The sequence below is a fragment of the Cololabis saira genome, chromosome 24 (genome assembly GCF_033807715.1).
Source record: "Cololabis saira isolate AMF1-May2022 chromosome 24, fColSai1.1, whole genome shotgun sequence".
Lineage (NCBI taxonomy): Eukaryota > Metazoa > Chordata > Actinopteri > Beloniformes > Belonidae > Cololabis > Cololabis saira.
Window position 1 is genome coordinate 19,701,157 of NC_084610.1, and position 12,604 is coordinate 19,713,760.

The 12,604-nt window shown below is 38.3% G+C and overlaps 1 protein-coding gene across 3 annotated transcripts in view; it reads left to right on the forward strand.

Annotated features, from left to right (window-relative positions):
• The window catches only part of dmd (dystrophin), a 361,679-nt gene that overhangs the window by 307,770 nt on the left and 41,305 nt on the right, over positions 1 to 12,604 (forward strand). For all 3 annotated transcript variants that reach the window (XM_061715918.1, XM_061715919.1, XM_061715920.1), the window contains 4 exons: positions 2,870 to 2,931; positions 7,307 to 7,381; positions 10,900 to 11,101; positions 11,177 to 11,262. In XM_061715918.1, the coding sequence (XP_061571902.1) occupies positions 2,870 to 2,931; positions 7,307 to 7,381; positions 10,900 to 11,101; positions 11,177 to 11,262 (425 nt within the window). The remainder of the gene's footprint in view (positions 1 to 2,869; positions 2,932 to 7,306; positions 7,382 to 10,899; positions 11,102 to 11,176; positions 11,263 to 12,604) is intronic.

The following is a 12,604-nucleotide window of genomic DNA, read 5'->3' on the forward strand; positions in this document are numbered from 1 at the left end:
TATGCATTCAAGAAAAAAGTCGAAATGTCGAGAAACAAGTCGAAATATTAAGAACAAAGGCAAAATTTCGACTTTATTCTGTGCAAAATAAAGTGGAAAATAAAAAAAAATCTTCCCCTCTCAAATCTTTTTTCTCCTGCATGGACCTAATATTCTTCCGTAAGTAATATATACAGTAGAAGTTGGAAAAAAGTTATTTTGATATTGAAATACATATGTTTATGTATTATTGTTGAAGGAAAGTCAGTAAAGCCAAGTGGCGATTTCCTTATTGTTAAACAGTTATCAATCGATGTATAACTTCTGCCGATGTAACAGCTCTCTTACCTTCCTGTATCGTCTGTTTGTGGATGGGGAAAAGCTGCTTTCGTCTGTAGATGATCTCCTGTGGGAAATGGTCGTTAAGTCTGTTCCTTTTCATTGTTTTCCACGCTACTGAAGCAGTTCCTTCTGTTTATTGTGTTCAAATTTAGCGACAATAGGTCTGGTTCGGGTGGTGGTGGGTCTCTGTTGAGTCTTGGATGGAGTTAGGTCTTCAAAAGACCAGTGGTGCTAAGTATGTCTGTGGAGATTCATTTATCCAGGTAGAAAGTTCTTCTAAAAAGGGTTTTATTTTTAAAAACACTGGACTTAAAACATACTTAAAAACACAAGACGTTTCGGTGTTCATCCAAACACCTTCATCAGTCTGGCTGGGCGATATGACAAATTCATATCACGATAAATTGGGCAGTTTTTACGTCGATAACGATAAATGTACGATAAACGCAATGGTATGGTGTACCTTTTGTCGCTACTTTCATGAGGCGTTTAAACCCTGTGCGCGGAATGTCTCCCTCCCAGTGTCCCATCGACCAAGTTCATTTATTTTTTTTGCCATTAAATCAGCCACGTTCCAAATTTGACAGTTTTTCCTGCTCCTTTGTATGGAAGAGTTTTAGGGCCAGGCAGGAGAAAGAAAAATAAAAATAATATTTTAGAGGAGGAAGTTGTTTTTTTTCATTATGCAGTTCGAGTAAAAAGTCGGAATGTCGAGAAAAAGGTCGAAATATCGAGATTAATGTTGAAGTACAATTTCGAGAAAAAAGTCGACATGTTGAGAAAAAAGGCGAAATTTCGACTTTATTCACAAAATTTCGACATTATTCTTGAAATTGTATTTCACCATTAATGTCGACGTTTCAACTTTTTTCTCGAAATTGTATTTCAACATTAATCTCGACATTTCAACTTTTTTCTTGAAGTGCACAATAAAAAAAAATCTTCCCATGTCAAATATTTTTTCCCCTGCATGGCCCTAATACTCTTCCATACCTTTGCTCCCCACACCCCTCAGATTAAGATTCTGGGTATCCCCCTTGAAAGTACAATTATCATTCCAGTCCTATATCACCGGCATCACTTGTAACACATATTTCCATCTATACCATAATAATCAATAATCCTCATCTCTCAAAGCTTCATCACCACCTTCCATATTGATGACTGCTCTTCTCATCCTTTGCACCTCTCTCATAAGCTTCTGCAAGCTTCAGTTGGTTCACAATTCTGCAACTTGTGTAATCCCCACCATACACCATGCCCTTCCCCCACTTACCACATCACCGTTGTTTTGCAGCAGCCCTACTGGCTCCTGATTAACTTTTTGTATTTCTCCAGTACACGTTAAAAGTAGTGGTGGGACTCGAAAAAAAAAAAATGAATCTAATTAATTAGAGGCTTTGTAATTAATTAATTGCATATCAATATTTGACACGAGAAGCAACATTTTTCAATTTAAATGGAGTTTGGTCTATGACTGAATCATTGAATTGACACATAAATGAGCTTAAACAACAAAATGGTGTTTATTTTGATAACTGAGTGTTAACATAAAGTGCAATATGAATAATAGGAATATGATTGCATTGTCCACAAGGCACAAACTTAAATTCAAGTTAGCTATATTCAAGCTTTTTCAGGACTTTTTGTAAACTTTCTATGTCTTAAACACATTCCCATGGGTTTGGGCTTCCATTGTTGTTTCTCGTGTTGAGTTCTGTGCATCAGTCTTACGGGGAACTTATACCGGGAACTCGTGCAATGAGAAACGTTCCGCACTGTTTGGAGCGCAAAAGTAAATTGCGATTAAATGCGTTATTTTTTTTTTGTCACGTTATTTTTCTGTAATTAATTAATGAATCGATAAAGTCCCAGCCCTAGTTAAAAGCTATGCACATCCTAAGCTTTCCAAATCTGTCCGACCCTCCTCATATCACCACTCCTTCCTGTTCCCTAAGATCTATCTCCTCCTTTCCCCCAACTGCTCCCTCTGCCTGCCTTTTTACTACAGTGAGTTGGGCATTCAGGTGCTCTGCTCCCCAGCAATTCATCTTCCGTAGAAAAAACCATATTGTGGTAACATCTGTTTTTTTTTTGTTTTTTTTTTTAACGGGTTAAGTCAAATTTTTAGGCTTGTCTCATTTCATCTTTTAACCAGGTTGTTCTGCACATCATTTCGACAGTAACCTTGGGTGCAGGAGTGGTTCACTCTTAACTTGCATTGATGGATGAATAAGACCCTCTCTCTGTATGAGTAACACATCACTAAAAGACATGAATGTTACAGGTTTAAATCTCAAACATGTCAGTGTTCAAGCAGTAACACATTATTTTAATAACTTCAATACAAATAATCCCTCTCTGTTTTGATGTCTTTTCTTATTTATGATCAAATTTGAATTGATATTTGAGCACGATCCAATTAATCTGCTATAACAAATGCCATGTTGAGGTATGATCTGTTTTTTGTAATCGCTTTTTTCCTTAATTTCTTTGTGACGAGTCAAGTCACTAACTTCATGACTATTGCCTTTTTGTCTAATTGCAGTCATCAGACCCAGACTACATGCTGGGACCATCCCAAGATGGCTGAGCTCTACCAATCTCTGGGTAAGACACACATTCCATCCCCATCTCTTTAAACAAAAAAGGCTTTGCATGTTGAGTCTGTAACTTCGATAGGAAAGATGTTTTTATATACTTATTATTTATATATATATATATATATATATATATATATATATATATATATATATATATATATATATATACATATATATATACATATACATATATATATATATATGTTTTTAATAAAAAAAATTAATCGCATGTTGTCCATAGTTAACTCGCGATTAATCGCATATTAATCGCACATTTATTCACACATTTTTTGCTCTTCTAAATTACCTTAAGGTATTTGTTTCAATGTTTTTAATACTGTTAACAACATGAGAAAGGGCAAATATGCTTGCTTTATGCCAATTTTCAATCAACTTTCCACAAAAAAAAAAGCTTTTGACCTGAATGTAACATTCCTTCATAAACACAATGTAGTCCCCAACTTTACACTTGTAAAAACTAACTTAAAGGGGACCTATTATGTCATCTAATATCTATTTTAAACAGGCCTTGAATGTCTTAAAAACAAGCTTTTGATTGTTTTTGCTAAATAAATTAGAAATTCAGCCTCTGAGCCATGTCTTTATCTTCCCATTCTCTAACCTCATTATCTATGCAGGATTCTGAGTGGGCGGGGCTATGATAATGAGGCTCTGTGCTGATTGGCTGCCTGAATGATGCGATACACCGCTACGAAAAAATGGCGGAAGCTCCGGCCGGCGGAGTTAGTTGCGGGCGTGGTTTCACGAATCGGTGGCCAACCTATGGCTCCCGTTGTTACGTAGCGACGGGAGCAGAATCTTATTGGCTCGTAGATCCACATCACACTGGACAGCTCATCCAGGCGGCTGTACAGACACTGCAGAATTTGGTTGCTTTCCTCCTTCTCTGAGTTGGCAGGCTGAGGGGAGACCACTTTATATATGTTAAAGCAAGAGAAAACCTGTTTTTCATAATAGGTCCCCTTTAAATAATTTGAAGCTGAACTTTTACCTAAGATTGTGCACGGCACAACATAACTTTCTTTCTGGTATTTGATTTTTATTGATTTCATATATAGTGTTATTAGCCTATATATTTTCTGCGTATTTTATTCTGTGAAGAACCCAGAGAGGGTTATTGGATCTCAGAAAAGGTTATTAATATTTGGATATGTGTGATGCGGTGGAGTGTCAGCATGTTTTCTGGAAAACAATAAATGATTCCATTTAGGCACCCACTTTTTCTGTTAGAAACTGACCCTGGCCCCCGCATCAGAGAAGGGAAAAGTTATGTGGCCCTCACTGGAAAAAGTTTGGTTTAGCCTCTTCTTACTTGAATGTGCATGTTGCGTTCTACCAAAGATGTGTTATTGCAAAGATCTTCAGATCTGCACGCTTCACGTGAATGACATTTCCATTCAAATGGCGAGTTTGAAAGTATGTTTCAATGTATGCAGCACAATGATGGACATTTTCTACCAGTCTGTCATCTCCATTGTTCTGTTAAATGCCGCCGTGTGCTGAGGGAGCAGCATCAGAGCCAGGGACTGCAGTCGGATCAACAAACTAATGGAGAATGCTGGCTCTATGATCGGCTGCAAACCCGACGCTGTAGAAACATTGGTGCAGGGGACTCAACAGACTGATCCAGCTCAAATGCCTCAAGGACTGATACAGAAAACTTTCCTCCCACATGCACTAACTCTTGCACAATTCCTCACAACACCATAAATCAGACACAGCCAGAGGTTGGTTCTGTGGTTTTATCTCTCGGAACTTCGGAGAAATAATAATCCCCTGTGATGACTTCTAGGGTTGGGGATCGATTCAAATGTCAAGAATCGATTCAATTCCGATTCTTAAGATTCAGAATCGATTATCACTTTTTGATTTGATTCGATTCCGATATCGATTTGAGTTAGTGTTATTAAAACTGTTTTTTGAGCTGTTGCATGAATTATTACTGTGTAGTTCTGCAACATATGAATACTAGTATTATATTGAGATTCAACAGCAAGTATTGGCAGCTAATGATGCTGTAAGGACCAATCACCTCCCAGAATGCTGATATAACTGCATTCAGAAACATCGTGGGGCAGAATTACCAAACAGATCCAGGGCAGCAAACAGAGGACGTATGAAATCAGTTTTATTCTTTGCCATTTATGAAAATTTGGTTTTTGGCATTTTATGCAAATGTAACCCCAAGACAGTATAAAAAGCAAAGAAATATTGACAATTTACGCAATTATAACTGAAAACTTTAAAGTTGTAATAATGAAAAAAAATCGATCTTTAGATATACGAATCGATTTTTAGGAATTAATATGAGAATCGATTTAGAATCGGAAAATCAATCTTTTCAACACAGGGCTAATAACTTCTCACTCTAGCTCATTAGCCTTACTGGTATCATCAATATGCTGCACAGGCGGACCAACAACCCCGTACAAGTGTAGTTCCACAGTGTTAAATATTGCGACAGGTCTTTTAAAGTGATTTCCTGATTCAATCACGTGATCAGAAATGTGGACCGATAACACGATGGGCCAAATGATCAATAATGGGTGTAAATTATCCGATTTTTCACTAAATTAACTTTTTGAATTAATAATTATTTACATTATTTATTTTATTGTCTTCCAATCAAGTTCCAAGCTTAACAATTACAGCTCAGACCAGGAGGGGAGTGTATGTAACCCTACAGTAGCAGTTGGAACCAGGGAGCTGATGTCAGTGTGGCCAACTGAGCAACTGACTTTTCAGACCACTCAAGCCACTTTTGAAAAAGAAAAAGCGACAAGGGACAAATCTAACAACTTTTTTCAGGTCTCATTTAAGACATTTGTACATTAACTTGAAGGCTGGTATTGTACTTTCTCTATTCCAGCGAGCTGTGCTGCTGTGGCCCCCTCCCCCAAACCAAACTCAGCTATAGTAACGGAAAAAAAGATTCCCACCTGGCTGACCCTGCACTGGCCCAGCACCAGTGACTGCGTGTACATGCAGTCAATAATCCTTTTCTAACCGGAATATTAGCAATAACCCGGTTGCGCACGGCCATGTAAACACCAATAATCCCTTTGAATAACTGGAATTTGCTCATATTCCGGTTTTTAAAAACCCGAATATTACCCCTGGGTTACTCCTTTTCTATCCCGAATATTTGGTCATGTATAGCCTAACGGGATATCCTCATCAAAAGGAACAGGAATTTGTTTTCTGCGCATGCTCTTTTCGCAAGGAATCTTGGTCTTTTGAGTCCAGGAAGTTCTTATAAACACGGAGAAACGATGAGAAAAGACCAGGAGGAGACTAATCACTTCATAAATGTAAAGAAAGATATGAACATTTTGTTATTTGTAGACGGTAGAAAGTACCGGGATAGCAGGATTTACAAAAAGGTGAGCGAAAAGTTGCGCGAAGCAGGATTTGTACGAACGCCAGACAAGATCAAGCTCCGCTGGAAGACGCTTGACTGGAAGACGTCAAAAACACACTGGTTATTGTTGTTGTTTTGGATTCGGATACAGGAAGAAGAAGCTGAAATGACGGGAATTGCGTCATGACGTTCTCCGTGCGTCACTGGTTTGATCCAGATATCCCAAATGATAATTACCATGTATACAGGGATAACCCTGTTTGCTCACGCATGGAAACAGATTATTCCCAATGTTTCAGTAACCAGAATATTGACCTTAACCCGAATTTCGACTGCATGTAAACGTAGTCATTGATTAATACATAATAATTATTCATACATGAATATAAAAGAATGTGATAATTAGAATACTCCATGGTGCTGCGCTGGCCTGTAGTCAGGACAAAAGAGGAGGGTTGGAATTGTGACCTAAAAAAGAACAGACAAACCTAAATTAATTTATAGTTCAGAACATATTCAGTGTTTTTTACTCCCTTTTTTTATTTCATCCACAACATTATTCCTCTATCTTCTAACGATATACAAGTTGTAAAGCCAGTGGCTGGAGTTAATGTAGAGCAAATTAAGTGGGCTTCTTGGCATCTCCGAAATGTTTGCATTTTGGAAACATTTCAAATTGGACAGTGAATGCAGTCCTAACGGACTTCATCTGCCGATACTAAAATCAAACGACTTGGGAGAAAAATATTGTGATCAGGACATCCCTAGAAATACTCCTGTACCCTTTGTTGAACTGTGGTTCTCTGGACATTGGCTGGGACATGATGTAATGTAATGTAATAACATGGGTCTGTGTGGAAAAGTAAACCAGTTCTTGAAAGGTTTAACCAGCTCTAACACCAGCCCAATACCAGTTTCAAGCTGTTAAAAGGGGTGTTATTGAGACAATGTACAGTATACTTTCATATTAAATGTAAATTCTTTCTTTTTTGTTCTTCAGCTGACTTGAACAACGTTCGGTTTTCAGCCTATCGAACAGCCATGAAGCTCAGACGCCTGCAGAAAGCTCTCTGCTGTAAGTACACACTCCTTTAAATATATACTTCCACCGTGTGTCGGTGTTTCACAGAGATTCATAGACAAAAATGGATACTCTGCTTCCATCATGACATGAATGTAGATAGTATATTCATTCATTACACACGCAGACTGAATTATTTGAAGAGTTTATTTCTTTTAGTTTTCATGATTATAACTGACAACTAATGAAAACCCAAAATTCAGTATCTCAGAAAATTAGAATATTGTGAAAAGGCTTAATGTTGAAGACACCTGGTGCCACCGTCTAATCAGCTAATTAACCCATAACATCTGCAAATCTTTAAATGGTCTCTCAGTCTAGTTCTGTAGGCCATACAAACATGGGAAAAACGCTGACTTCACAGTTGTCCAAAAGGTGCCCATTGACACATTGCACAAGGAGGGCCAGGCAACGTTTTTCCAATCTTCTCTTGTCCAAGTTTGGTGAGCCTGTGCGAATTGTAGCCTCAGTTTCCTGTTCTTAGCTGACAGGAATGGCACCCGGTGTGGTCTTCTGCTGCTGTAGCCCATCCGCCTCAAGGTTCAATGTTCTTCTGCACACCTCGGTTGTAACGAGTGGTTATTTGAGTTACTGTTGCCTTTTCTATCAGCTAGAACCAGTCAGGCCATTCTCCTCTGACCTCTGGCACCAACGAGGCATTTGCACCCACAGAACTGCTGCTCACTGGATATTTTCTCTTTTTCGGACCATTCTCTAAACCCTAGAGATGGTTGTGCGTGAAAATGCCAGTAGATCAGCATTTTCTGAAATACTCCGAGCAGCGTCTGACACCAACAACCATGCCATGTTCAAAGTCACTTAAATCACTTTTCTTCCACATTCTGATGCTGGTTTGACCTTCAGCAGATTGTCTTGACCACAGCTGCGTCCGAAATTCCAAACTTCCACCCTAAAGAGTTGGCAAAAAGTGCGTCCGAAACATCAGTACGTACACAATAGTATCAGGGCTCCTACGGGTGCTTGAAATCCTTGAAAGTGCTTGAATTTCAATGTTGTGTTTTCAAGGCCTGAAAATTGCTTGAATTTAAGTGCCTGAAATTATAACAAAACTGGGATCTGACTGTATAGTTTAGTTATTACAAGGATAAATAAAATCAGTGAGATGAGACATTACTAAATGTTTACAGCATGATACAATGTACATAATTGTGATAAAAAGAGGAAAAAATAATTATGAATATATATATTCCTGTAGATATTTTACCCCAGCGATAAGGTGCTTGAAGATTTTGAAATTGACCCTTGAAAGTGCTTGAATTTGATCTTGAAAATTGTGTAGGAACCCTGTAGTATGCGCTATCCATACTCATTCCGGAGAAATGTATTAGTGTGGGTTGATGGACACTAGCTAAGCAGAAACTTCCCACAATGCATTGCAGCAATGTTTGGTTGCTAAGTGCTGCGCAGATACTTAGCAACCAACAAAAATGGAGGATAACGTTACCGGTACCAAGCAAAGCTGCAGCAGCAGCAGCACCACCATCACGCTACAATTCAAATGTGAGCAATTAAGTAATTAATTCACTTTGGTTTCCATAAGATATTAACCAGATGAGTTCATCATTTATCACATTATTGTGTGGGTAGATGTATTGCTTAAGTTTACGAATGACAGAAAGGAGAAATGTCATCTTGTTTGGGCCAGGATAAACGGGAAATAGCGGAGCGGTGCTGCTACTGCTGCTGTGACAGGAGTTGTTACCATGGTAACAACTCCCCCTCCCAACGGCAGGAAGTGCCATGTGGCTCTGAGTAGTACGTCCGAATTAATGCATACTACTGATATTTACTCAAAAGTGTGCCGAACTTAAGTATACTTTTTGAGTATATACTGTTTAGTATGGCATTTCGGACGCACCAACTGTCTACACGCCTAAATGCATTGAGTTGCTGCCATGTGATTGGCTGATTAGAAATGTCTGGTAACGAGCCTTTTTACCTTTTTAACTATAAACCTTTTTAACTATAAATCTATCACCACATTCAGTCTTTGGAGCCCCCAAAACGCTGCTCTAAAAGATACTAAATACTACTAAACTACACCAATTAAATTGAATTGATGAAAAACCAATTACATGAGTTACACCTGTACTGCAAAACTGCAATGACTCAGATCCGCCATGTTTGTTACACAAACACGTATCAACGGGAGTTTATTCTTCCTTCTTTCTTTCTTTCTTTCTTTCTTTCTGGCTCATTTCTTTCTTTCTTTCTTTCTTTCTTTCTTTCTGGCTCATTTCCTTCTTTCTTTCTTTCTTTCTTTCTTTCTTTCTTTCTTTCTTTCTTTCTTTCTTGCAGGCTCATTTCGTTCTTTTTTTCTTTCTTTCTGGCTCATATCCTTCCTTCCTTCCTTCCTTCCTTCCTTCCTTCCTTCCTTTCTTTCTTTCTTTCTTTCTTTCCTTCCTTCCTTCCTTCCTTCCTTCCTTCCTTCCTTCCTTCCTTCCTTCCTTCCTTCCTTCCTTCCTTCCTTCCTTCCTTCCTTCCTTCCTTTCTTTCTTTCTTTCTTTCTTTCTTTCCTTCCTTCCTTCCTTCCTTCCTTCCTTCCTTCCTTCCTTCCTTCCTTCCTTCCTTCCTTCCTTCCTTCCTTCCTTCCTTCCTTCTTTCTTTCTTTCTTTCTCATTTTTTTCTTTCTTTCTTTCCTTCTTTCTTTCTTTCTCATTTTTTTCTTTCTTTCTTTCTTTCTTTCTTTCTTTCTTTCTTTCTTTCTTTCAGGCTCATTTCTTTCTTTCTTTCTTTCTTTCTCATTTCTTTCTTTCTTTCTTTCTTCCTTCTTTCTTTCCTTCTTTCTTTCTTTCTCATTTTTTTCTTTCTTTCTTTCCTTCTTTCTCATTTTTTTCTTTCTTTCTTTCTTTCTTTCTTTCTTTCAGGCTCATTTCTTTCTTTCTTTCTTTCTTTCTCATTTCTTTCTTTCTTTCTTTCTTTCTCATTTTTTTCTTTCTTTCTTTCTTTCTTTCTTTCTTTCAGGCTCATTTCTTTCTTTCTTTCTTTCTTTCTTTCTTTCTTTCTCATTTCTTTCTTTCTTTCTTTCTTTCTCATTTTTTTCTTTCTTTCTTTCTTTCTTTCTTTCTTTCAGGCTCATATCTTTCCTTCCTTCCTTCCTTCCTCCTGCTCTCTCCTTCCTTCCTTCCTTCCTTCCTTCCTTCCTTCCTCCTGCTCTCTCCTTCCTTCCTTCCTTCCTTCCTTCCTTCCTTCCTTCCTCCTGCTCTCTCCTTCCTTCCTTCCTTCCTTCCTTCCTTCCTTCCTTCCTTCCTTCCTTCCTTCCTTCCTTCCTTCCTTCCTTCCTTCCTTCCTTCCTTCCTTCCTTCCATAAATCAGCTTTACACAAAAACGTCATCAACGGGAATTTATCGTTTTTACCGTGAGATAACATATTCTTACCGTGGGGAATTTTTTTGACGGTATATCGTGAACGGTAAAATATCTCCCATTCCTACCTGTGTGTGTGTTTTAGTGTACTTGTCTGCTAATAATCCGTGGTCCTGTCCCTCCAGTGGACCTGCTCAGCATGCCGGTAACGTGTGAGGTGTTGGAGCAGCACAACCTGAAGCAGAATGACCAGCTGCTGGACATCTCCCAGCTGGTGGCCTGTCTGACCAGCCTGTACCAGCGGCTGGAGCAGACCCACTCCCACCTGGTCAACGTCCCACTGTGTGTGGACATGTGCCTGAACTGGCTGCTCAACGTCTACGACACGTACGTAAAGCACCGAACACGCACACAAGTGCTGCAATGTACAAGATCTAACCCGTTGAACCGTCTCACTGGCAGAGGACGCACTGGGAAGATTCGGACTTTGTCCTTCAAAACTGGAATCATCTCTCTCTGCAAAGCTCATCTCGAAGATAAATACAGATGTAAGTTCATCCAGTGATATGTTTTATTCATGCCCTTGTTCTGAGTGAAGGCTTTTTTTAATTTGGATTATTGTTTATTGGATGGATCCCCATTAGCCGCCGCCTTGGCGACCACTAATCTTCCTGGAGTTCATAAAGTACATAACATATTACATAAATGATAACATCTAAGACATAAATACATACAGTCATACATTCCTAGCAAAACTACACTTAAAAACAATAAAAACAACAATAACAATAATACACATACATGTACACACACACACACACACACACATCAGTTATGCATAATATAATATATTAATAACACTATAATTATACTAATACACTATAATAGCACTAATAATATCATACATTAGTAATATATTTTCAGTCACTGCTATCATTATAATAATTTTATTACTGGTAATTTCAATATCAATAATAAATTCCCAGTCACATGGTCTGCAGCATTAGGTGAGCCTTAAGTCGTTTTTTTAAAGTGAATTTGTTTTGTGAGCGAGATATGTGAGGAGGTAAAGAGTTCCAGGACATTATTGAACGATAGATAACTAGATTAGATTATTTGATGTCCAATCAAATATGAAACATATCTTGCTTGCAAATTCAAATTTGTTGTGAAGTAAGAAGATGTGTCTAAAAGATTAAAGGTACAAAGTTGATTTTTGATAGTTTGGAGGTGCAAAAAGCATGTAGTCAATTAAGAGTCCCCTTCCGCCAATTTGTACGGTTTGAAATAAAAGGTATTTGATTAGTCACAAATGCGGAGCTTCTATTTGCTTTAAAGGCACTGTACACTGATGACTTTACACTGACTTGACACCACCATGCAAAGTAAATAAATCTGTGAGTGACTAGCCGAGATGGTGAGGCTCCACAGCTGTCATTCATTGACCAACAAATAAGACAAACTTTATTGGCTAATTTTAAATAAGGCCTTTTTTTAGGATTGCTGAAAAAAATGTGGAATATGTCTGAGTTCAACATAAATTACATTTTTGAGATGTGGATGTAAGAGGATAATTTGTATAATTAGAAATATATTCAGCACCATTATCAATCCAATCTGCACTTAAAACTACCAGTACAGATGTACAGTAATCCCTGGTTATAACGCGGTTCACCTTTCACGTCTCGCTGCTTCACGGATTTGCATTATGCATCGTGTTCTGCATTCTGATTGGCTAAATAGTCTCCCCGCTTCTTCACTTCCCGTGTCAATAGAGGGAATGCACATGACGTCACAGATGTGACTTCACAGCGGGTTACGCCCACTGAGTGGCAGAAAGACTGAGTGGCAGTGTAAACTTTCAGTTTGAGCAACTGGAAAACATCTAAA